This window comes from Colossoma macropomum, unplaced genomic scaffold, assembly GCF_904425465.1.
Source record: "Colossoma macropomum unplaced genomic scaffold, Colossoma_macropomum, whole genome shotgun sequence".
Taxonomy (NCBI): domain Eukaryota; kingdom Metazoa; phylum Chordata; class Actinopteri; order Characiformes; family Serrasalmidae; genus Colossoma; species Colossoma macropomum.
In genome coordinates this window covers 17,536,334-17,558,667 of record NW_023494794.1, presented here as the reverse complement: position 1 = coordinate 17,558,667, position 22,334 = coordinate 17,536,334, and the positions used below count along the sequence as shown (strand labels likewise).

Here is a 22,334-nt window from a genome sequence, read left to right as displayed (position 1 = left end):
TCAGTATATTATTTATTATTTAATAAGTTTTATTTGTACCTAAAATACATGAAACTGCTAATAAATGCTTTTTGTGTGTAGTGTACAATACATAAAACTGCAATTTACAAGTTAATAATTACAGCACTGTGCAAAAGCCAAGGAAAAACTGTTAATCTTGGCAATAAGTGAGGTTTTACCTATAAAACACCGTATAACATTAGAATAAACACAATACAAACACTGAACACAGTAAAACATAAGAACTTCTTGTTTTTAAAAAAAATATAAAACTAGGAATTGCAGTGGCTCATGTATAAATCGTGTATGTATATATATATATATATGTGTGTGTGTGTATGTGTGTGTGTGTGTGTGTGTGTGTGTGTATGTTTAGTCTGACCTGACCTTCGTCGGCTGCGTGGGCATGTTGGACCCGCCCAGGAAGGAGGTGATTGGTTCTGTGAAGCTGTGCAGCGAAGCAGGCATACGTGTCATCATGATCACGGGTGACAACAAAGGCACCGCTGTAGCCATTTGCAGACGCATTGGCATCTTCACTGAGGATGAGGATGTGAACGGGAAGGCCTACACGGGCCGTGAGTTTGACGACCTGTCTCCCGAAGCTCAGAGAGAGGCTGTCAAGATAGCGCGGTGTTTTGCCCGGGTTGAACCCGCCCACAAGTCCAAGATCGTGGGCTACCTGCAGTCGTTTGATGAGATCACAGCCATGGTAAGAGAAAAGCTCTGAATTCACTTAAAACGACATTTTACCCGAAACTTTCCCCTTATTCCAATTGTTGTCAAGACGTGTTTGTATGAAGTGCTTCTTTAGTGTTGCACTGGTGTTACCAGACAATTGCAGTAAATAATGTAAGACTATACCCCACTAGTTAGCATCATTTATGCCTAAATAACAACACACTTGCCTCGAACTACGTTGAGTTGTAAAGTAATCGGAAATAAACTTGCTTTTATGGTTTCTGACACTGTAAGCTATACTGTTATCTATAACAATGCACTAATGCATGTTTTATTTGACAGTAGTAGCTGCAGTATTGAAACTTTGACCAAATATTTTTAGACTTTTTATTCAGGGGATGTACGGTGCAACATGATTGCATGGGGTCGGCAACATGTGGCTCTTTTGCTGCTCTGTTGTGGCTCCACAGCAGAATTAGATTTTTAGGTAAAAATAAAATAATCCTCCTTCGCAGTAAAATAAAGCTCTGCTGATTGTTCTTAAATTTTAAAAAATAAATGGTCTTAAACGCTGGAGTTAATGTGTAAATGTTATTTCACCCTTTAACCCTGAAGATCAGCGTGCAGACCGCTGGTCACATAGTAACGCAAACAACAGTCTTGCCAAGCTAGTAGCTAACGAACAGACAAAGAGAAAGATTTAAGACAAACATTGATAACTTGGAGGACGAATGGACTTATCTGCATTTATAATCACTCCAGCTGATTTCCTGAAGCGTTTAATCTGCAAAGAGAAACTGTCCAACTCTAAAAAGTCACAAAGCTGAAGTCAGCTTGTCATGCACAGCTTCTTGTTTGAATTTTCCCATTCCCACAGCAGGCACCATTTAAGGTGGAATGGGAAAATTTGAACAAGAAGCTGGCGAAACAGAAGCTGACTTAAGCCATGTAAAACTTCAACCTTGAGAAACAAGGAACTATTCTATTTTTGGAAAAGTTTCCTGACGGAGATGTGAGAAAAGCGGCTGTAGCAGAGCTAAAGCTTAAAGCAGAGGAAAGTAGGTCTGCGTTTTCATTTATGTTATATTTGTTAGCCTATACTAACACATTAGCACCTACTGAGACATATTTACAGCCAAGATGGTAAAATGGACATAAAATTTTGTGGCTCCCAAAGTGGTTTGATTTTTTTCTAAAAGGACAAAATGGCTGTTCTTAACATTTGGGTTGCCAAATCCTGTGCTAGGAGAAATTAAGCTCTCAGTCGCACAAGTGCATTTATGGTGTACAAATATGAGTGCACTGGGAAGTTGTTGTCAATTATCATGAACTATTCTTACCACATGATGTGTGCAGTGTTGAACAGCATGTCCCCACTGATTTCTCCACCGCCAAAACTATCCCCTCAAGCGTCATGTCAACTGTAACAAAGGTTATGTTGTAGCGTTTATAGTAATAATTGTAGTCTATCAGGTACAACTAATTCAAATGTTTGTGACAGATGGCCTTGTGATGTACAGAATGCCCAATTTGTTTTAGTATGGGATTATAATGTCATCTTAAGCCATCAAAAATTCTACAGATTGCCTCTGGATTTAGAAGTCTCTGGATTTAGAAGCTGATGCATCCGTGGCTGCACTTACTGCATTTGCCATCTTTAGCCTTTATCATTAAGACTTTCCATTTGTGGGCTCCTGCTGTTGTGGGTTTCCTCTCTCAAAATGCAACTAGCGCCTTTTGTGTGGATCTAAATTATTTTTGAGAATATGAATTATCTGTAAATTTCACTAAATTAATATTAGGATTCAAACCTTTTGAGGCTGTTTCTCTTTCTTTTCACAGTTAATGACAGTTTGTTCTATTTATATGGATTAAAATATATCAGAATTATGTCAATTTTCTCAGTGTTACCTGCTCAAAAGTTTACGTACAGCTCTGGAAACCACATTAGGAAGAGTATTATTAGTTATGTTAGACTCTGGTGCAAAACTAATTGCAAATTTCAGCAACACAAGCGTGTTATGGCTGATCAACTGCAGCTGAGGGGAAAGAGGAAATTTATTATCCACACCGTTTCCTTACAACCTAACCTGCCACCTCAGTACTCCAAATACTGTTTGCACACACAGATAGGTTCTGTTGCTGCTGTTATAAGAAAACTCGTTTTTTTTTTTGTCTGCCCACTTCATAGCCTGCAAATTAATGAAGCTTATGAATAATTAGGCTGAACTTCACTAAAATGCTAAACTTTTGTTCCCACTGCTTACTTCTGTCTGAATTATTGGAAGATGTATCAGGACAGCAGCTGTAGCATGTCTCTGAGGTTAAAATCCCAGCATGCCTCAGTGACTGCTGTTCCCAGCATGGCTCAGTGCCTACAGTTCCCAGTAGGCTTTGCCATCACATAGGCAGACAGTACTGCCTTCAGTGCTGCTGTACTCTTTCAGCATCTATCAGACCGTGTTATCGTTTTCTCTCTGCATGTATCCCTGCACCACTAGCTCCAGCCATCTCTGTCTGACTATGTCTGGATGGATCTGTCGGTTTTACTCTCCTGATCAGGTCTAAATGCTAGGAAAATGAAAATTCTACTATTGCTATATGTGAGCGTTGGGTACTTTCCCCATAAGGACATATGCTAAACAAAATGCAGCTTCTAGGTAGTTAGGTACAGTTAGATTTAGGTTTAAGCATAGCAGTGTTTGGGTACGGAAATATAGAGGTCAGTGGAAAACCCATTTTAAGACAGTAATATGGTTGTGAGCCAGTACCTGTGGTTGGTACGGGTGCTAATTTTTTGGGGCTAAAGTTTCCAATATCCAATAATCTGCAATCTAATTTTATATGCACAATTAGGGGTGTAACTGATTAACCATTAACTGACAAAGAAACAAATGTTCGATCATTGCTATCTGTCAAATGTTCATTTCATTTGATTTCATTTCCAATAGACAACATTTCCAATTTGTCAACAGCCTATTTTATTTGGCAGGTTTATCATTCAACATTTTGGAACTCTGTGCATAAGAGCTCAATAGGCAGTTGGTTCTGCTTGACAGGCCCACTAAAAAATGTAGCATAAAGCTGAAAATAGTGGTGTACATGGCCACTTTTTGAGAGGACGATTGCATAACTACAACAATGATCACAACTATTTCATCCATGTTCTCTGAGAGAAAGTGTGATGCATGCTGGGGTGAGGATATCACACATGCAAACTTGTGGTGGATGGAAACAGCTTTCTGGAAATACTGAGGAACATTGATCCAAAGTTAGCCTCAGTCATGGCGTTTATGTTTGTTTTAACTTGGTCTCGTAGTGAGTGGTAAATATAACTTTAGAACTTCAGAACGTAGAACTTTTGGTAGCCAGTCATTTAATATAATCATGAACATGAATATGTAATCATAAAGAAAACTTCAGTTACTTCATATGCATGCTGATGCCTGGTCTCATCTGTCAGTACTGCATTTGATGATCTATACAAGCAACACTTTTTAAAATCTCAGTGCATTAATACAGAATTCAGTTGATGTGAGTACTCGTGTGTGTGTATATCAAGTGTTTTACAGCACCTTTGAAAATGGCCTAGCCAATTCAGAAGTGGAACTATTAGTTTTATTATTGATATTTTGAAGGGTTGTGTTTGTAATTTTAGGCTAATTATCTGTTATTGATAAAAAGAATTTGCCAGATTTTGCATCCCTAATTGGGGTTTATACTTTAGTAGTTTTAGTTTAACAGTGCTTTACTGATAGTTATCAAGTGTCACACTTGTTAAACTCAAATAACTAACAGAAACTCAGTCTTAAATAATATACATGCTCAGATTCACCAATTCATCTAGTTCAGACATGTTAAACTGGGGACCTTCCAGGCCAAAGTGCTGCAGAGATTAACGTTTACCCTCATCTGACACTCTGAATTCAGTTCACGAAGATCTTGCTAATTAGCTGATGAGCTGAATCATATGTGTTTAATGAGGCAGCGTGCTGAGGTCTGCAGTGTTTTGGCCCGCAAGGACTGGAGCCTTACACGTAATGTGTAGTTGCTGATAAGGTCATGTGCAAAAGTTTGAACACCTACAACCAAATTATGTGTTTTGTTGACTGTTGAATACATCCTCTATAGAGAACAAACATAAATTTGGCAAACAGAAAATTTCCTGCCAGTTTTAATTGTATAATTTCAGTTTAACATAATTTTCAGTTTTAACAAAAAAAATAATAATCCTCAAATGTGTTAATTCAGCAAAGAAACAGTAATTGTGCATCATAATGTGCACAAGTATGTACCTTGAAGATGATCTGTTAACTAATTTTCATTTTGTAAGTCGACAGAACGTCATTTGACCAGACTTGTGCATATGACTGTATATTTAAACAGGAGGGACTCAGCTAAGGGTTGGCCCTGCTGTTGAGAGACTGTGAGTTCAACTCCAGATGGTGCCACAATCAGGAAGAGTCTTTGTTTCTCTCAGCCCTCCACTTGTCTTTTTCCTGTCTGTCTTTGAAGCAGGATTTGATCTAACTGCTATGTATTCAAAACTGCGAAAGCCAATTTGCTATGTTCCTCAGAGGAGACAAGTGGCCTCTCTGCTTTGATATAAGTGTTCTCATGAGTGTTGTGTTTTGTGCTCTCTAGCTTTCCTTTCGTCTGTTAAATCGTTACATCTTTTGGATGTTCTGCTAACACATCATTAACCTCCACCCTCTGACACTCTCTCACAGACTGGCGACGGAGTGAATGATGCTCCTGCTCTGAAGAAAGCTGAAATCGGCATCGCGATGGGCTCCGGGACGGCTGTGGCCAAGTCTGCCTCAGAGATGGTGCTGTCGGACGACAACTTCTCCACCATCGTGGCAGCCGTGGAGGAGGGCCGAGCCATCTACAACAACATGAAGCAGTTCATCCGCTACCTTATCTCCTCCAACGTGGGAGAGGTTGTCTGGTGCGTCACTTTGACTATACCTGATCATCCAGAACCAACTGATGATGTGGAGTCGGCTGAAATTCTGTCAGAATTCAGATAGGACATTAAACTTTTAATAAATCTAGTAAAGAGCCTACATTACTGTTCCAAAGTATAGAATCACTGTTGTAGGGTTTGTTATTAGTTATATAAATAATATAAGACTAGTTTGATTGCTTTTTAGTGTTTGTATTGAAGCGAGACCTGTGCAGTTTCACAGGCGTCAAAAATTGATCATGAAGCTGTAAAACAAATAAAGAAACTGTTAATGTGTTCAGAGCTACAGATGATTCTAAAAGGTTGATTCTAAAACAGCGTTGAGGTAGTCACTCAATTACAATTTATTGATTACTTCTCTCAAACTGTAACAGGACTACTTATTACCTCCTGAATAAAGTAACGCTCTAAACCGCACACACATCTGTTCCAACTAGAAAGCAATAGAGTAATAGAAGATCTAAGGACATAGCCAGTCACAAGCTGCGTTCCAAAGCCTAGGCTGCATTTCTCGGCCGCTACGTCATAGAAATATCCTTCGTATACAGCCTAGGAATGCAGCCTACGTTCTGAGTGATTTCGAGGATGCATCAGATGTATCCTTCCAGGCCTTCGGTTACCTACAATTATCTGTGCATGAACGACGCGAAGAAGGAAAAAAAAAAGCAGAACCGCGAAAATGTTTTAAAATGTAAATTGTTAATATCCTTGAATTTGTCTTCATTATAAAGTGTAAAATGGTTCATTTAAGCATTCATCCATATATGGTATATCATCCCTATATTGTATTTTATTTAGAAGTATTTGTATATATGTAGTTTACTGTACTACATAAGAACATCTATTCCATTTCCATGAAGAAATGAAAAAGCAACAAACACAATGCAACAGGCTCCATTTCTCTCACCAGTTCCCTTACTGGAAGTTTCTCGTCGCTTTTGTTCCAATTATATAAAATTATGAATAACTAACAATATTTTGAAACCCAAAAAGTAGCCAGTGGAAGTGGTCCCAAAACAGCTGCCTCAAGTTAAATCTTTAAGAATAACATGCAAAGTTAACATAGCTGTTCTAAACGAAGTCTGACCTGTTAATTTGAGATTGAGGTTCTCTCTTCTTCACTATGGGGATTTATGTTCTTAAATTTAGTATCAGCGTGATTAGTTGCTTAGATGGATTGCTTGCTGAGTTTACAGCGTCCCCCATGCTTGTGCTGTGCTACTCGCAATTGAAGTTACATCAGTCAAGCTGAAGTCAGCTGTGACAGGTAGCACACACATGCAAATTACAAACAAGGACACACATGATTAATCTATGTAAAGGAAATTTGTGATTTAAAATCTATGACACATAATTAATATTGCTCTCTTAAGCCCTACTTGAGCTGGATTACTTTTACCTGGGGAGGTAATGTGATTTGTAAGAAATTTGATTATCTGATTAAAAGGGGATAAAATATTTCTATAATTTCATCAGATTATCCCACGTAGCCTGGATCGAAATGCATAGTCTGCGCTAAGAATAAACTTAAACAGGGCCAAACAAACAACAAAAACAAACTTCCTGTTAATGTCAGATGCAATAGCAGATGCAGTAGATTACAGTCCTGTTTTGAACTGGAGGATAAAGCAACTGTTAAGCTCCATTTTAACCCTTAGCCTTTTCTCTTAGTCGCCAAAAACAATGTGTATTTTCAGGGTTTATTATTATATTATTACAATGTTAATTCGATAAGGACTACTATTACAGATGGAGCTCTGAGTTTGATGAATTATAGAAGATAATTTACTGCAGAATTATTACTTAGCAGACTAGAATCTTCTGACATCGCAGATTCAACTCAGATTATAATACTTACCCAGGGAAAACAAATCCAGCTCGAAGAGGGCTTTAGAGACATAAACACAAAGCAAGTAACAGAGGAACGATAATGTGAATTAAATTATAATGCTTTACACCACTTGGTTATCCACGTAGTGATCAAATCTTTAGCATAACGTCTTGTTATGCCCAAAATACTTACACCTATACATTTTGGTGTCTTGTTTCTGCTGTTTAAACTAAGTTTGTGTAAGTTATTGTTATATAGCAATTCCAAAGTTTACCTAAAGTGGTACATTTGTGTATTTTAATTCTACATGTTTTTACCTGTTTGTGCCAAATTATGCAGGCTCAACTCAATTAACATTCACACCCACCTGCTCTCTCTCTTTCCTTCCAGCATCTTCCTGACTGCGATTCTGGGGCTTCCTGAAGCTCTGATCCCGGTGCAGCTGCTGTGGGTGAACCTGGTCACAGATGGCCTCCCTGCCACCGCTTTGGGCTTCAACCCCCCAGACCTGGACATCATGGACAAACCACCTCGCAATCCCAAAGAGCCACTCATCTCTGGCTGGCTCTTCTTCAGATACCTCGCCATTGGAGGTGAGCAAGGCTGAACAGTGAACAGTGTCTTGTACTGTGCTGTTGTAGAACATTCTAGACAGTAACGCAAGTGGCTACACGCATCATCGTGTAGCATGTGTCTGAAGGGATTACATTTTTGTGTTTGTAGATGTGATCTGAAAAGGTCTACTTACAGTCAAATACTGTTTAGGATTAGATTCTAGATTTCATAGTTTCCCAAAATTGAAATGATAATGACTTCAGCCTGTACACTACATAAAGTACATGCCTGTTTCTTTTTTGAAGTTTTTTTCTATGATAGTTTATTGATAAATGATAATACTGTGTCATGAATGTCATTTTTGTCCATAAGCCTCTTACTGTTTGTGTTTGTTCCATTTTCTTTAGGATATGTGGGATTAGGCACAGTTAGTGCTGCCACCTGGTGGTACCTGTTTGATGAGCAGGGTCCTCAGGTGTCTTTCTACCAGCTGGTGAGTAGAAAAAATACATTAGGAATTAGAGGTGGGTATAGAAGCCTAAACCCATACTCCAAGTAGAAGTAATAGTTACACTTTATTTGAAGGAAAATACACTGGGGATTTATTAAGGTCTTGTTCTTTGTTCAGTAAAGCTCAAATTAGACTCGTCTAAATGGTTTATTCATTGTGCATCAAGCTTTATTCATTATGACCTGTATTAGTACATAATTGGAGGTCTGTCATGTGAAAATCACTAACCAATGCATTATTAGTTGCAATAATGCACAATTAATACTTTATGACGTAGTTATGCAAATTATTGAGCATAAATTAATCACCTAAATTATCTTATTAGTGCATAATGGGCAACATTATTCCTATAGGTTTTATACTGTCAAGTGAGATTTGTTCCTTATTCTGAAGTGGAGTCTTAGTGATCACTAATTAGAGGCTAATAAGTGGTAAATTAGTTTGCAGTAAATCAATTTGCATAAAAAATTCCACAGTAAAGATATTTTCTGTCTTTTTGGTATGCAAAACAAAACTGAGTATTTTACATTATTTTTATTCCTTTTTTTTTTTTTAAAGCCAAATAATTGAACTCTGTTATGGATGAGTTTTCAGTGGTGTTTTTAATAAATAATTTGAGTGGCTGAATGGACACAAATTCCCACAGACACACTCCAGAGTCTTGTAAATAGCCCTTCCAGAGCAGTAGAGACTGTTCTAGCCACAACTGGGGCCAACTCCATGGTAATGCCCATGGCTTTGGAATGGGATGTCAAAACAAGCTCGTATGGGTGTGATGGTCAGGTGTCCACATACTTTTGGTTATATAGTTTAGATTACATTCCTCCAGCCGGTTCACTCCAAGCAGAGCCAGTATTTTCATTATATTTCCATTATTGCGATCCAGCCCTGACACAACAACTGAATGAAAAGCTGGTTGATTTTAGACCCAGCAGTTGTGTTTGTATTTATGATACACAGACTATGGATTTTACTGTATGTGAATCAGTAAATAGGTTTCAGTTTCATTTATTAAAGTTGGACAAGGCAGGGTAGAACAAAATAAAGGAATAGTTCTTAAACTGAAGTGTGTAGGGCATTATAGTGATCAACATCATAAACAGTAGCATAAAATAGAACATTTGAAGCATAAAAAAAGAACATTTGAAGTAGCCCATTATAATTTACTGGAGGTTGTTATGATTAATTCCAAGTGCAATGTTCCATGCTGTGAATAGAGTTAACAAATTCTCCCTTTAAAAATGAACAGACATGCTAGATGGTTGAATGTTTTCTCTCATCATAACGTGATATACACAAATAATATCATAGAGATGCCATGTAAGTCTTGTAAAATAACATTATTATATATATTATTATATATGTGTATGTCATTTTTGCTTACCAAGTCTATCGTGGTGTTAACGTTAATTTCTGCTAACAGGTTCCTGAATTTATGTAAATCAGTCTAGTTTAGGTTGGTTGTGGTTGGTGATAGTGTGAAGTTGTTCTCACACCTCTCTGCCATTTGTTGTTGTACAGAGGCACTTCATGCAGTGTACGGACGAGAACCCTATGTTCCAGGGCATCGACTGTGAGGTATTTGAGTCCCGCTACCCCACCACTATGGCCCTCTCTGTGCTCGTCACTATAGAGATGTTCAACGCGCTCAACAGGTGGGTTATATTTCTATGGAGATGACACAGACTCAGTGAAGGAGCAGTTTAACCTATAGTAAAATAAAGCAATAAAACACTTGAGCTACTGTGAGGAGTTTTTAGGCAAGATGTGATGTGGTTTATTGCTTTTACAATATAACACAGCCTATAATAAAACATATAAACCCATTTCCAAAAAAGTTGAAACTCTGTGAAAAATGTAAATACGATACAATGATGTACAAATCAATTAAACTCTACATGTAATAGAAAATAGTACAAAGACATCATATTAAATGTTGAAACCAAGAAATTTTATTGTTTTTTTTTCAAAATAAATACTCATGAATTTGATGCCAGCAACACATTTCAAAAAAAGTTGGGTCAGGGCAACAAAAGACCGGTAAAGTTCTATAATGCTAAAAAAAAAACACGTGCCGGAACATCTTTCAACCAATTAGGTTAATTGGCAACAGGTCAGTAACATGATTGGGTATAAAAAGAGCATCCCACAGAGTCTGAGTCTTTCAGAAGTAAAGATGGGGAGGGGTTCAACACTTTGTAAAAGACTGTGCAGGCAAAAGTGTCACAATTCAAGAATAACATTTCTCAATGTGAAATAGCAAAGAACTTTGGCATTGGGCATTTTATTATCTACGGTACATTTCATTAAAATCTTTAGAGAATCCAGAGAAACCCCTGTATACAAGGGAAAGGCTGAAAACCAATATTGGCTGGCCATGATCTTTGGGCTCTAAGGTAGCACTGCATCGCCACTGCATCAAGAAAAGGATTCAGAAACACTGCCGCCGTCTCTGGGTCCAAGCTCATTTAAGACGGACTGAGGTGAAATAGAAAACTGTCCTGTGGTCCAACAAATCAAGATTGGAAATTCTTTTTGGAAACCATGGCCCATCCAGCTTATCAGCGCACAGTTAAAAAGTCAGTATCCAAGATGGTATAGGGGTACATTAGTGCATCTAGCAGGTGACTTGCACGTCTGTAAAGGCTTCATTAGTGCTAAATGACATATATACAGGTTTTGGAGCAACATATGCTGTCATTCAGGGAAGACCTTGCTTATTTCAGCAATGTCTAACCACATTCTGCACGTATTACAGCTGCATGGATCCATAGTGAAAGCATCCGGGAGCTAAAATGACCTGGCTGCAGTCCAGACCTGTCACCAATGAAAACATTTGGCGCATTTTGAAATGAAAAATATGACAAAGGAGACCCCGAACTGTTGGGCTGTTAAAATCCCATATCAAGCAAGAATAGAAAAACATTTCACTTTTAAAACTATAGCAGCTGGTCTCCTCAATTCACAAACAACTTTTTTGGAAACAGTGTTGTGTTATTTATTAAATAAATAATGTAGTCTTTTCATTAACTGTTTTCTTTTTTTTGCCATATAATCATGAAAATATAATATTATGTTTAATGTAGAATTCTTGACCTTATACATTGTTTTCACATGCCAGTTTAGGCTAACTGTGCCAGGCATTTTCCCACACTAGGTTAAATACTACTTAAGACAAATTTAAACAAAAACATGGACATTTGATGCATGTGAAGCATTAAAATAACAAATTCTTCACTTTTTATATTGCAGTTTACAGTGAATGATAAATACTTCAATTCAAAACCTTAATGAGACCTTAATAAACATTAATGGAGAAGCATGTTGTTTAGCTTGTTAGCTATCTTTTAGCCTGTTTAGCCTGCCATATTTTTCTAGTCACTTGCTTAATCTTTGAGTACACTTGGTGGTCCATTCACATTATAATGGTTTTAGTGATTTACTATGGCCTTAATACAGAATTTACTTGTTGTGAGGTGGTCAAAGATTATTGTTTTTATTGAATATGATACAGTGGCATTGAATGCAGCAAAGCCAATCAGATTTTAGGACTATGCATTTTATAAAGACGTTCTTACAGTTGCATTAGTGTGTTAATACTGTATTATGGGTATATGCGTTCACTCTTACGTGTTTAATATTTTTCTGTCAGTCTCTCGGAGAACCAGTCTCTGTTGAGGATGCCGCCGTGGGTTAATATCTGGCTTTTGGGAGCCATCATTTTGTCCCTGTCTCTACATTTTCTCATACTGTACGTGGAGCCCCTACCGGTAAGTACCAGTCAACACAGACGCACACATTCATTCTTTCTTGTTTCTCTTTTCCACTTGTTTGAAGAATACTGCATTCCTACATACTGTTTGTGCCACAAGCCAAAGAACTTTCACCAGCCACTGTATAAAATCCAGATGTATCCCACACATATATTCTTGGTATGACTTTATTATCCTACCCCATTCTCTTGCATGTGAATAGAGTTGCTTAGCCTACCTTAGAGGCCTAAAGTATCTGCCTGTATCACCGTCAACGCAGTAAACTTTACTGGTTTGAAATGAAATGGTGCCTGAAATGAAACTCCTAGGACTGAAGTCACACGTTCAAAAAAAATCAAAACAAAGACACGAATCACAAAAACTCCGAACTTGAATTTATAAAAAAAAATCAGAAAAAAAGCTCAGTCATTTGAGCATGGATGTGTTAATATCATAAGCCCCTTTCCCTCCTTTTCTACTTTGCTCTGATTGGAGGCACCCAGAGCCCAAGGTTTTAGGATTGACCCTGCTTTCCACAAAAGACAGCAAAGGAGAGACTCTTGGAAGAGACTGAAGCGTGCATCGATGATACAATTAAAATTTTAATACACTATTTTGAATTCATTTTTTTCAGATGTTCCAAAAGTGTGCTGAAATTATTAAACCTTTTCATTGTATGTCTTTATTTATACAGATGTAGATGTACTAAAAGCACACACAGCTGACTGACTATAAATTTTACGTTGTTTGCTGTTCTGTTGTTATTTGACCTCTAAAATAATTTCCCCACCTCTTACCTCATTTTTCCCCTGCCTTTGTGTCTGTTCTGTTTCTTTTTCAGTTGATCTTTCAAGTGACCCCTCTGCGCTGGTCCCAGTGGATAGTTGTCCTCAAAATCTCCATTCCAGTCATCCTCTTGGACGAAGCACTCAAATACATCTCCCGGCATCATTTAGAAGGTAGAGCACGTGTACAGGGCCTCTGTCTTACCACTGCATCTTTCCCTCTGCATCTGTAATGACTAGGGCTGTAATGATTTAAATTGCAATTATGTTTTACAAACGATGATCCAGGCCTATTTTTTGACAAATTTTTAGACCATTTTTTTTTGGCTTCAGACTTGAGCACTGAATGTAATGTGTCAGATAGCCAGTTAGTTGTGGTTGTGTTGTCATGCACGAATCATGTGGGTTCTTAGTCACTGCAGATTGTTCTAATTCATCCTCAGACAGATCACAAATTCTATGTCATAAGTAAAAAAATTAGTTCTTGCAATTTGAAAACTGCATTCTTTCAAAATGCACCACTTTGTGTGTGTGTTTGTGTGTGTCGGGGGGGGTCATAAGTAAACAACACATCTTCTTTTTTTTTTTTTTTTGTTATCTACTATGTCAATGACTGATCCTATTTATGCTCTCAGCACAAATGAGGTTGGACAAGCTTTGCAGAGAACTGACAACAATCCCATCTAACCTAATCAAAAAAAGAAGGAAGCACACAGCCCAGCTTTAGATTTGAATAACCTGTATTTTGTATGTGTGAAAGTTCACAATGTAACTAAGTCATTGCATAGTTAGTATGCTAAGATTAGCATGGTGGCAAGTTCATAGTTATTTACAACTTGCCTACTTATGATTAGCTACAACAATGTAGCTCAGCTTGGTCGTGGGGCAAATTAAACTGGAAATTTAGTAATGAATCTAAACTTCAGCCTAAACTCATTAAGTTAAATAGGTGGCTACATTCTGAACTTGTCCAATGGCAAACGAGATGAGCCATGATAATACCATACTTTCGTCTCTGGGGTGGAGCAAAACACAGGCAATTATAGGTGTTTCTGATGCGACAGGATTTTATAGTGAACAGCTAACTTTAGCTAGCAGTATAGTTTCTTTAGTTTCTGACAGGCAACATTATATTTGCTGAAAAGCAGTTTGACTGACCCCCTCGAAAGAACACACCACACAAGTTATGGTGCCGAAAATGACCATAATTAATTTTTACATGGCCATTTTCCAACCTCTCTTATTCCATTACGATTACACAGGCTGTTTTTGTTACTGTGCCTTTAAGACTAAAATAAGGTAAATGAGCTCTGTTCTGATTGGCTGCTCTGTATTGTGCCTCATTCAAAAAGCACTCAAAGCTGTAATACCCCTTAGAACAGGGACGCTCAATCCTGGTCCAGGAGATCTACCATCCTGGGGAGTTCAGATCCAACACACCTAGCTTTAATATTCAGATGCCCCTGAAAGCATTCATTACTTGGATCAGGTGTGTTTGATTAATGTCTGAGCTAAACTCTGCAGGCTGGTAGATCTCCAGGCAACCCCTACCCTAAAACTTCAATATGAGTGGGTGCTGCAGGATATTTCTGAATGAGGTGGTTCTTGTGACATCACAGAAACAATGAGTTGAAGTTGGTTTTGACTAATCAGTGCAGCCCTAGTACTAACTCTTCTGCTATCTCTCTTATCCACTCAGCTGTTTTTTGTATCTCTCTTTTCTCTCTTTTTTTCTTGCTGCAGCGTAACTCTCTCCTCCCATCTCTTTGAAAAGGTACTCCTCTCCCTTGCTTTACTCCTACGCCTGCTCTCTCTCTTTCTCTCTCTCTCTCTCTCACACTCACATGGTGTATTCTTGTGGACATTGATCTTGTTTTTTTCTTCTTTCGTTCTGTAGGTGAAGAGGAGGAGAGGTATATGAAGAGTCGGCAGCTGAAATTCTAGGACAACTCCTTCAGCACATGCGCACACACACACACACACGGATACAGATACACACACATACACTCAAACAAGCTCCCCTTCCCTTCTTGCCTTTGCGTTTCGGGCACCTCAGACTCCTTTTTGCTTCTTTAAAATAAATTCCCTGCATGTCCAGCCACCACTAGAAACGAGCAGGGCTTGTTGGTGTGCGTGTGTATGTGTGTGTGCGTGTGTGTGGTTGCATGTCAGCACAAGCACGACCCCGGTCACGCAACGTTGCGTGACAAGCAGCTAAAGTTATTTAGGGATTCTTGTTGCTTCTTTTTATACGGCTTCTTGGCTTCCACTCGTGCTGTAGATACTAGTGCAATAACTGGAGCTTGGGGAGCAGAGAGGGGAGAGGCCACAGTCAAAGGTTAAGGTCCTGATGTTGGGTTTTACTTTGGGAATCAGGGCCTTTGGAGGACATTCAGGCCACAGATGGACAGCTTGTTCAGTCCTGAAGAGAGCCATGGGAGATGGAGGAAGAGGATCGAGACACCATCTGGACATCTCACTGTGTGGCGTGTGAATGTGTTTGTATGTGTCTATGTGACTGTGAGCATGAACGGACAAGGCCAGTCTGACCGAGTGGTCTCGCTTGTTCATACTTGACTGTCTCACTCACTCTCTCTTGCTTCATCTTCCTGTATCATCTCATCAGATTCCCAGAATTCACCTGTTCATGCCCTGCACACAAATGTTCTTTTGTAGCTATTGTTGAGAGATAGCTGGCCAGTACATGGGGTGGCCGGTAGCCTAGTGGTAGAAGAGGTAAGCAAGCAACCGAAAGGTTGTGAGTTCAAATCCAAGAACAAACTGGGTATACCTGGTTGTGCCCTTGGGCAAGGGTCTTAACCCCCTCCGTTGTCCCTGACAATGCTGTGGTGCCCCCAGACTTGGCACCAAAAATACAAATTCCCCTTGTAGGATCAGTAAAGTACATAACAAAGCTGGACAGAACTTTGGCAAAAAATTGCATTCAACCTAATGAAAAAACTGTACCACACAGCTTAGTTTTTGTCAGAGTACCTACCTTTAGATAGGTATGCGCATGACAGATAACACTGTAGGGGCTCCCGGGTGAGAGCATAATTGGCTCTCTTTCTCTGTATGTATAGGGTGGTTCTTCTTCTCCTTCCAATATACGGCACCAACACGGGCATCTTAGCGTTCTCCTCCAAGTGTGTTGAGCTGTCTGATCATTAGCAGCAGCTGGCTTCATGTGATTAGGTGGAAGCATGCGCCAGCCTTCACTCTGCCATCTTGAGAATTGGGAGAAACTTAGCTAGTGGGTGGAACTGGACGTTGGACATAAAATGGGAATATGCCCATATATGGCAAGTACACTGAGGAAAATAGTGTCAGTACATGCCAAAGAACAGTGGTCACCAAACCCCCGCCTGGAGAATTACCTTCCTGCAGTCTTTGACTGTAGCCCTAATCGACCACCTGATCTAGTTGTTGCCTTTAGATGTTCCTTTGTTAGACAGATCAGGTGTGTTAGATTTGGGTGGAAGTAAAACCCACAGGAAAGTTCATCTCCAGGAGGAGGGTTTGTGACCGCTGTCATAGAGTAACATGCAGCATATCCTGGAAATATAGGCTACAACATTAACTTAGCTAGTCAGCAAGGTTAAAACAGCGGAAGCTAATGAACTTTCGGCTGTGACTGTCAATCAAATGTTTACCCCTAATAGGCTTGATTATAAGACTACAGAAAGTATGACCCATCTAACAGTGTGATTTTTCACAAGTATATTTGAAATTAATAACACACTCTAAATTTAGGTAGTTTGACATTTATGCTACAATGTCTTATTCGGTTGAATTAGATTTTTTGCCAATGTTTTGTGAAGCTTGTACAATCTCGCAGCAGTTGCTACGAAAGAACATGGAGGATAGCTAGGTCAGTAGTCCAGATACCACATAAAGATGCTCAACTTAGTGAAAAAAGTGGCACTAACAAGCAGCACCAGCAACAGGTTCTAAAAAAAAAAACTGAAGATGGGAGGCAGAGGCTGATGAGGTTCATCAAATGAATGTGTAGGCAGAACGTATTGATAAAGTTTACACACAAGTTCACCAAATTACATGTAGCCATGGTTTAAAGGAGTAGCTCAACTAAATTGGAGGCTACTAAGCACCGTTTGGCATAATTTCATTTGCATCCCGGTTGAACATGTTTTAAAGGAGGAGCCCAACTAAATATGCTAACAGGAATAATGAATGAAAACTAGTAACCAGTTAGCATAAATGAATTTGCCTGACGCTAACTGGTGGCTATTCGCGTTCATTCGCTGTTAGCTTCTGCATTTCTGACTGAACCTTTTTTTAATGGAGTGGGCAAACTAGCCAAGAGCTCACAGATGAGCATGCAGTTTTAGCTGATTCAGTACTAGCATCTAGCAGCACTAGCATGGCCCTAGTAGATAAATGTGAATAGCTCTGCTGTGCTTTACTGCTTTCAGGGCGTTTGCTCCTGATCTGACTCTCTGAAAATGTACAGTCTATTAGCGCTTCTAACATGTGCTTTCCCTCTCTTTCTCTTTCTCTTTCTCTCCGTTCACATTGTACTAATTTCACAGGAACACTAGTCAACAGGAGCTGCTAGCATTTCCAACACGGAGCAGTTTAAGAATTCAGTTTACTCAAATATTTATAAGGAGCAGTTTTACGGATGACTAACGGCTGATTTAGTGAGAGGAAGAGGAAAAAGAGGAAGTCTGTGAAGAAAGTAGAGCACCAAGGGAATCCTGGTAATTAAGACCGCTCCAAGCATTAGCCTACTTAGCAAGCAACCTTAGTAACAGTTTTGATGCGTAACGTTATCTGAAGCCGTTTATGTTAAGATAGTCTACTCACGCATGTGCGAGCACACACATATATACTCCACACACCCAGCAAAGGAGTCTTACATGAATGTACCTTCACTTTCTTCTCCTTCTTTAATACTTTGTGAATGTCGCTCCTCTTCGCGCTCTCCGGCCCACAGCTAGGCAGCTCGAGCCGAACCCCCTTTTGTTTACGTATTTTAATCGTACGACCGTTTTCTCTCCTCATGCTTTCCTTCGCTTTTATTTCCATCTCGAGTTCCACTCAACCGGTTCATTTCATAGTCGCTGAATGTCGTCTCCAGGACTTGAAAAAGCAGCGGAACATTTAAGCGGGCCACCATACGACACCGCTTTAAATGTTGAGGGGCTTGTCACCACCAGTGCTTTGGCAATCTTGATTAACTTGGCTACTCGTTGTTTATTTTTTCAAAGAAATAATAGTAGTAATAATAATGTGTTTGACTGAACGAACCCAGGCGGTTTAGGTTGTCCGTTTTGCTGTCAGGAAGGGTATAATATTCCCTCACTGTCTGTTGATATGGGCCAGTGCGTGTAGAGAATTAGCATACGAGCTAATTCCATTGCCTGTGTGCCACTATGAACTTTGAACTTCGCTAACTTTGGGAGATGTTGTCTAATATCTGTCCTGTCTCTGTCCAGTTCTGAAGCACTTATCTTTGTGGCAGATGTTTTACGTGAGATGTGTAGCCTACAGTGTGTTGGCGGCCATTTTTCTTATGTCAGTAACGGTCAGTGTCGTCCGACAGTTCAGTGATTTCAGCTTACTCTGTGCACTGTCAGTGATCACATTTGCTCTGGCTTGAATTGAGAGCTTGTGGATGCTCTTCAGGTTGAAGCAGGACTTTTACGATGACCATCAAGCCTCGTCCGCAGAGTTCTTTGATGATGACATCTTTCTAGTGACCATGTAACTCTAAACCCAGCATACTGACATAAGGCAATAATGAGGCCTCCTTCCATCACCGTGGCTACAGAAACCACTGGCAGTCCAAGCAACAGAAAATGTGGGCTCATACAGCCTTGCTAATTACTACTGATCTTCTTGAAAATCTGTACAGGAAAAAAAATAAGATTGCATGGAACCTTGTTACTGTAATTAATAACCTATACAGTATATAATATTTAATTTTTTTTAAATATTAACTCACTTAAAATGAAACCTATTTACCGACAGCTAAAGAACTGAGTCAGACTTTTTTTTTTTCCTGCCCAAGGACGTTGCATCAGAGGATTTTGTTCGGTTTGTGGAAATAGCAGAGGGTGCTTATTAATTGTTACTGTTTGTTTTTAAAGGTTGTTGGAGTTTTTTTGTCTTTTACTTAAGTTTTGGGGTTGAAACATTGTAAAATAAAGATAAGAATCATGCTAATAATATTTGAGGATTTTTTTTTTTTACAGTAATTGTAATTTGGTTTAAGAATATCTATCTGAGAATTTTGTTTGTTTTCCCAGATGAATCCAGGCCCTATTCACTTCCTGTAGTCAGTACATGTTCGGGAAAGTCAACGATGCAGGGATTTTCATTTTAAAATGGTACATCATCTTGTAAATATAAGCTAATACCTTCCACCTGACATAGACTTAACAAAGGAACCACATGTAACTCTCTTAAACAAGGTGTGATACGAAACGTTGAACTCAACATGAATTTTTTGTCCCCTAGCCGGACGTGGCGAGGGAAAGTAAGTAGGGGCTGATTCGGGAATGGATTGCGGTTTACACAGAGCAATGTCCAGTGATGAATGCTGGGTAATGAAGTTTTTTCATGTCTGTACATTTTGAAGGGCTTGGGGTGGGTACAGAGGCTTCAGAGGCGCACGACTTTAGTTGTGTATTAGTTTTGCGGGTTTGTGAGGAGTTTACATCTTAATCTATTTATTAATATTTTAGTCATTCGTTGATCAGTTGATGCTGATTAATTATTCATTTATCTGATTTCTCCGCTGTAGACAGTGGCATGGTTCTTCTCTTGGCATCTTCTGGCATCAGGGAAATAAACCATCCAGAGTAGGTTCATATTTATGGACCTGGCACCCCTGTACCTACTGCATGCGCAATTTCTGTCGAGCAGCTTCTGGAGCCTTGTATCCACTACTGAGAATGGAATCTCTGCATTGCCTTGGTAATATTAATTGTGGATACATAATTTTATATATATGAAAAAGACATGGAAATAAAGATTATTTATCTTGTTATTTATTTAAGGTGTCTGGTTTTTGTCTGTTGGTGGTCAGCTCAGTGTGGAGGGCTGCTGTGAAGCCTGTAGATGTAGCAATAACTCAAGATTTCAGTTGTCATGGGCAGTAATGACCAGCAGATGGTGCAATAGTACCACTAAAGCTTTATGTTCCACTTAACACAAGCATGAGTCACTGTGGCTGATAATTACTCAGCTTTCACTGAGCTTAGCACACAGATACTGACCTTATACAGATACTGTATGTTTTCCCATCTTTTAATATGGTGTAATAGACAATAGGTGAAAGAGATTAACTGAAAAATGAAAGGAAATGTATCACTAAGCAGAGGTTTACTGTCTCCAGTATAACTGATCACTCAGTTTAGTTGAAAGTGAAAACACTTTCCGTGCAGCTGTTACTTATCTAGAACATCAATAAATCGAAATTTGAGAGTACTTTCAGTCGAGTAATTTGATTGAGCAAGAGGCGTTCTAATCCTTCCAAACATGTTCTATCACGCAAGTGTTTTAACTGGTAGTCCCGTCTGTATCACTCCAGGTTTTTATGCAAATATGTCTGTAATATTGCCAATTTCTTCCAACAAAAAAGTACTGCCACAAATGGCTTGCTGTGTAATGACCAGCCCGGGGTCAGTGTAATGATACCAGTACGGTCGAAACACTGGGCCTCATTCTCCAACTGTTTTTAGGAAGAAATTTCTTTTTAAGGCCCACTTACACAGTTTTTGCGAAGATTCTGACATTCACGAGAGTTTTCTTATTTGGGATTTGTTCTTGGGTAAGAACAGAATCTACACACACTCAAAAGTACAAAGGTGTGAACAGTTTTGTGCTTTAAGAACACGTCATGAATCGTATGTGACGTAGACTTTTTCTCAGGACCTTCCTCAAGAACACATTTAAGAAGAAAATTAGGAAGACATTGGTAAATGAGGCACATTGTAATAGGAATGGTAATAATATATATAGCACAATAAATAAAACAAATAGATATATAGACAACAAAACTATGGTACAGATATTAAATGGTCTTCTAAACATCTTTTGTAATATTTTAAAGAAGAACAATTTTTGCCAAATGGGAAAGGCTAGACTATATTTGATTGCCCCTAATTCTTACTGAAAACTGACAAGTGAGAAATTTAGGAGGATGAAGGTCTAGATTGATGAGTTGAATATGAATGAACCTCTGAATTTGCTGTCAAATATCTTTTAACCTGCTCTGGAATATTCCCTTCACTCGAATGTGTCTTTTAAATAAAAACACCTATTTGAAAAATATTAATATCATAAATAGTACGAATATGAAGTTTCTGAAATAGATGACACGTATAAATCTGATCGGGTTGCAATGCTAACAGTTTCTGAAGGACCCAAATTTGGTGAAGAGTAGTGAAAAAAGGAATTCGCCTAAATATATAACAATATGAAAAATAAGGATAAATTAGACTAGAATGAAGAGTAAGAAAACAGTTTGTGTTGACCAGATGACCAACCCTCCTTATCATACCAATAGATTTCTTTAGTTTTCTGCTAACTCGGTCTATTTGTTCTCTCCAACTCAGACTCTCATCAACAATAATTCCCAAAAAAATTGTAGTTGACAATTGAGGCATCTCAACGGACTCAATTGTGATTTCAGATAAATCATTACAGTATACTTTTACCACTGAAAATGATCAAATTATTTTTTTTATGTTAAAAAAATGCTGTCATCTGATAGCCTGCATAAGCAAATTGTATGGTCGGAACTAACTGTTGTATAACTAGCCACAAGTCATTCTAACTGAATGAACATATAAAAGCATAAATTATTAAATAATTTAAAAAACTGTAAACCAGGTTGAGCTTAATGTTTACAAGTGTTAAGTGTAACAACACAGTATAACTTTGTTAATATTAAAGCTGAGCTAGCTGAGGCAGTCTGCTTGCCAAATTTGTTTCCGTGGAATGTGACATTGTTACGGAGTTGCATGACACCAAGCCAGTTGTGAAGGAACTGCCTTTCTGGGAAGGAAGAAATCACAATGATTGACACGCGTCTTAGTAGATCACAACCATTTCTAAGCACTACTTTCTCTGTCAAGCGAAGGAAATGCTCAAAACAAGCCTGTAGTGATGATGGAGGTGGCAGTAAATTAAATACAAGGCTACGATAGATGAAAAGAAGCTACTGGTCATTTCAAAGCTGAAAAAGTTTGGCTCACCAAACTCAGAGGTTACCACCCTC

The 22,334-nt window shown here is 38.7% G+C and overlaps 1 protein-coding gene across 4 annotated transcripts in view; it reads left to right on the top strand.

Moving 5' to 3' along the window:
* Window positions 1-20,103, top strand: part of atp2a3 (ATPase sarcoplasmic/endoplasmic reticulum Ca2+ transporting 3) — a 130,971-nt gene extending 110,868 nt beyond the window's left edge. Inside the window, exons 14-23 of one of the 4 annotated variants that reach the window (XR_005007753.1) lie at window positions 377-712; window positions 5,412-5,632; window positions 7,872-8,074; window positions 8,444-8,529; window positions 10,069-10,202; window positions 12,200-12,317; window positions 13,141-13,258; window positions 14,982-19,437; window positions 19,568-19,653; window positions 19,854-20,103. Coding sequence is in view for 1 of the 4 variants with exons in the window: in XM_036580438.1 (XP_036436331.1) it covers window positions 377-712; window positions 5,412-5,632; window positions 7,872-8,074; window positions 8,444-8,529; window positions 10,069-10,202; window positions 12,200-12,317; window positions 13,141-13,258; window positions 14,982-15,028 (1,263 nt within the window). In the remaining 3 variants the exon portion in view is untranslated. Of the gene's footprint in view, window positions 1-376; window positions 713-5,411; window positions 5,633-7,871; window positions 8,075-8,443; window positions 8,530-10,068; window positions 10,203-12,199; window positions 12,318-13,140; window positions 13,259-14,981 lie in introns of all 4 variants that reach the window. The other 3 variants (XR_005007752.1, XR_005007751.1, XM_036580438.1) reach the window with 3 other exon arrangements.
* The last annotated feature ends 2,231 nt before the right edge of the window (window positions 20,104-22,334 follow it).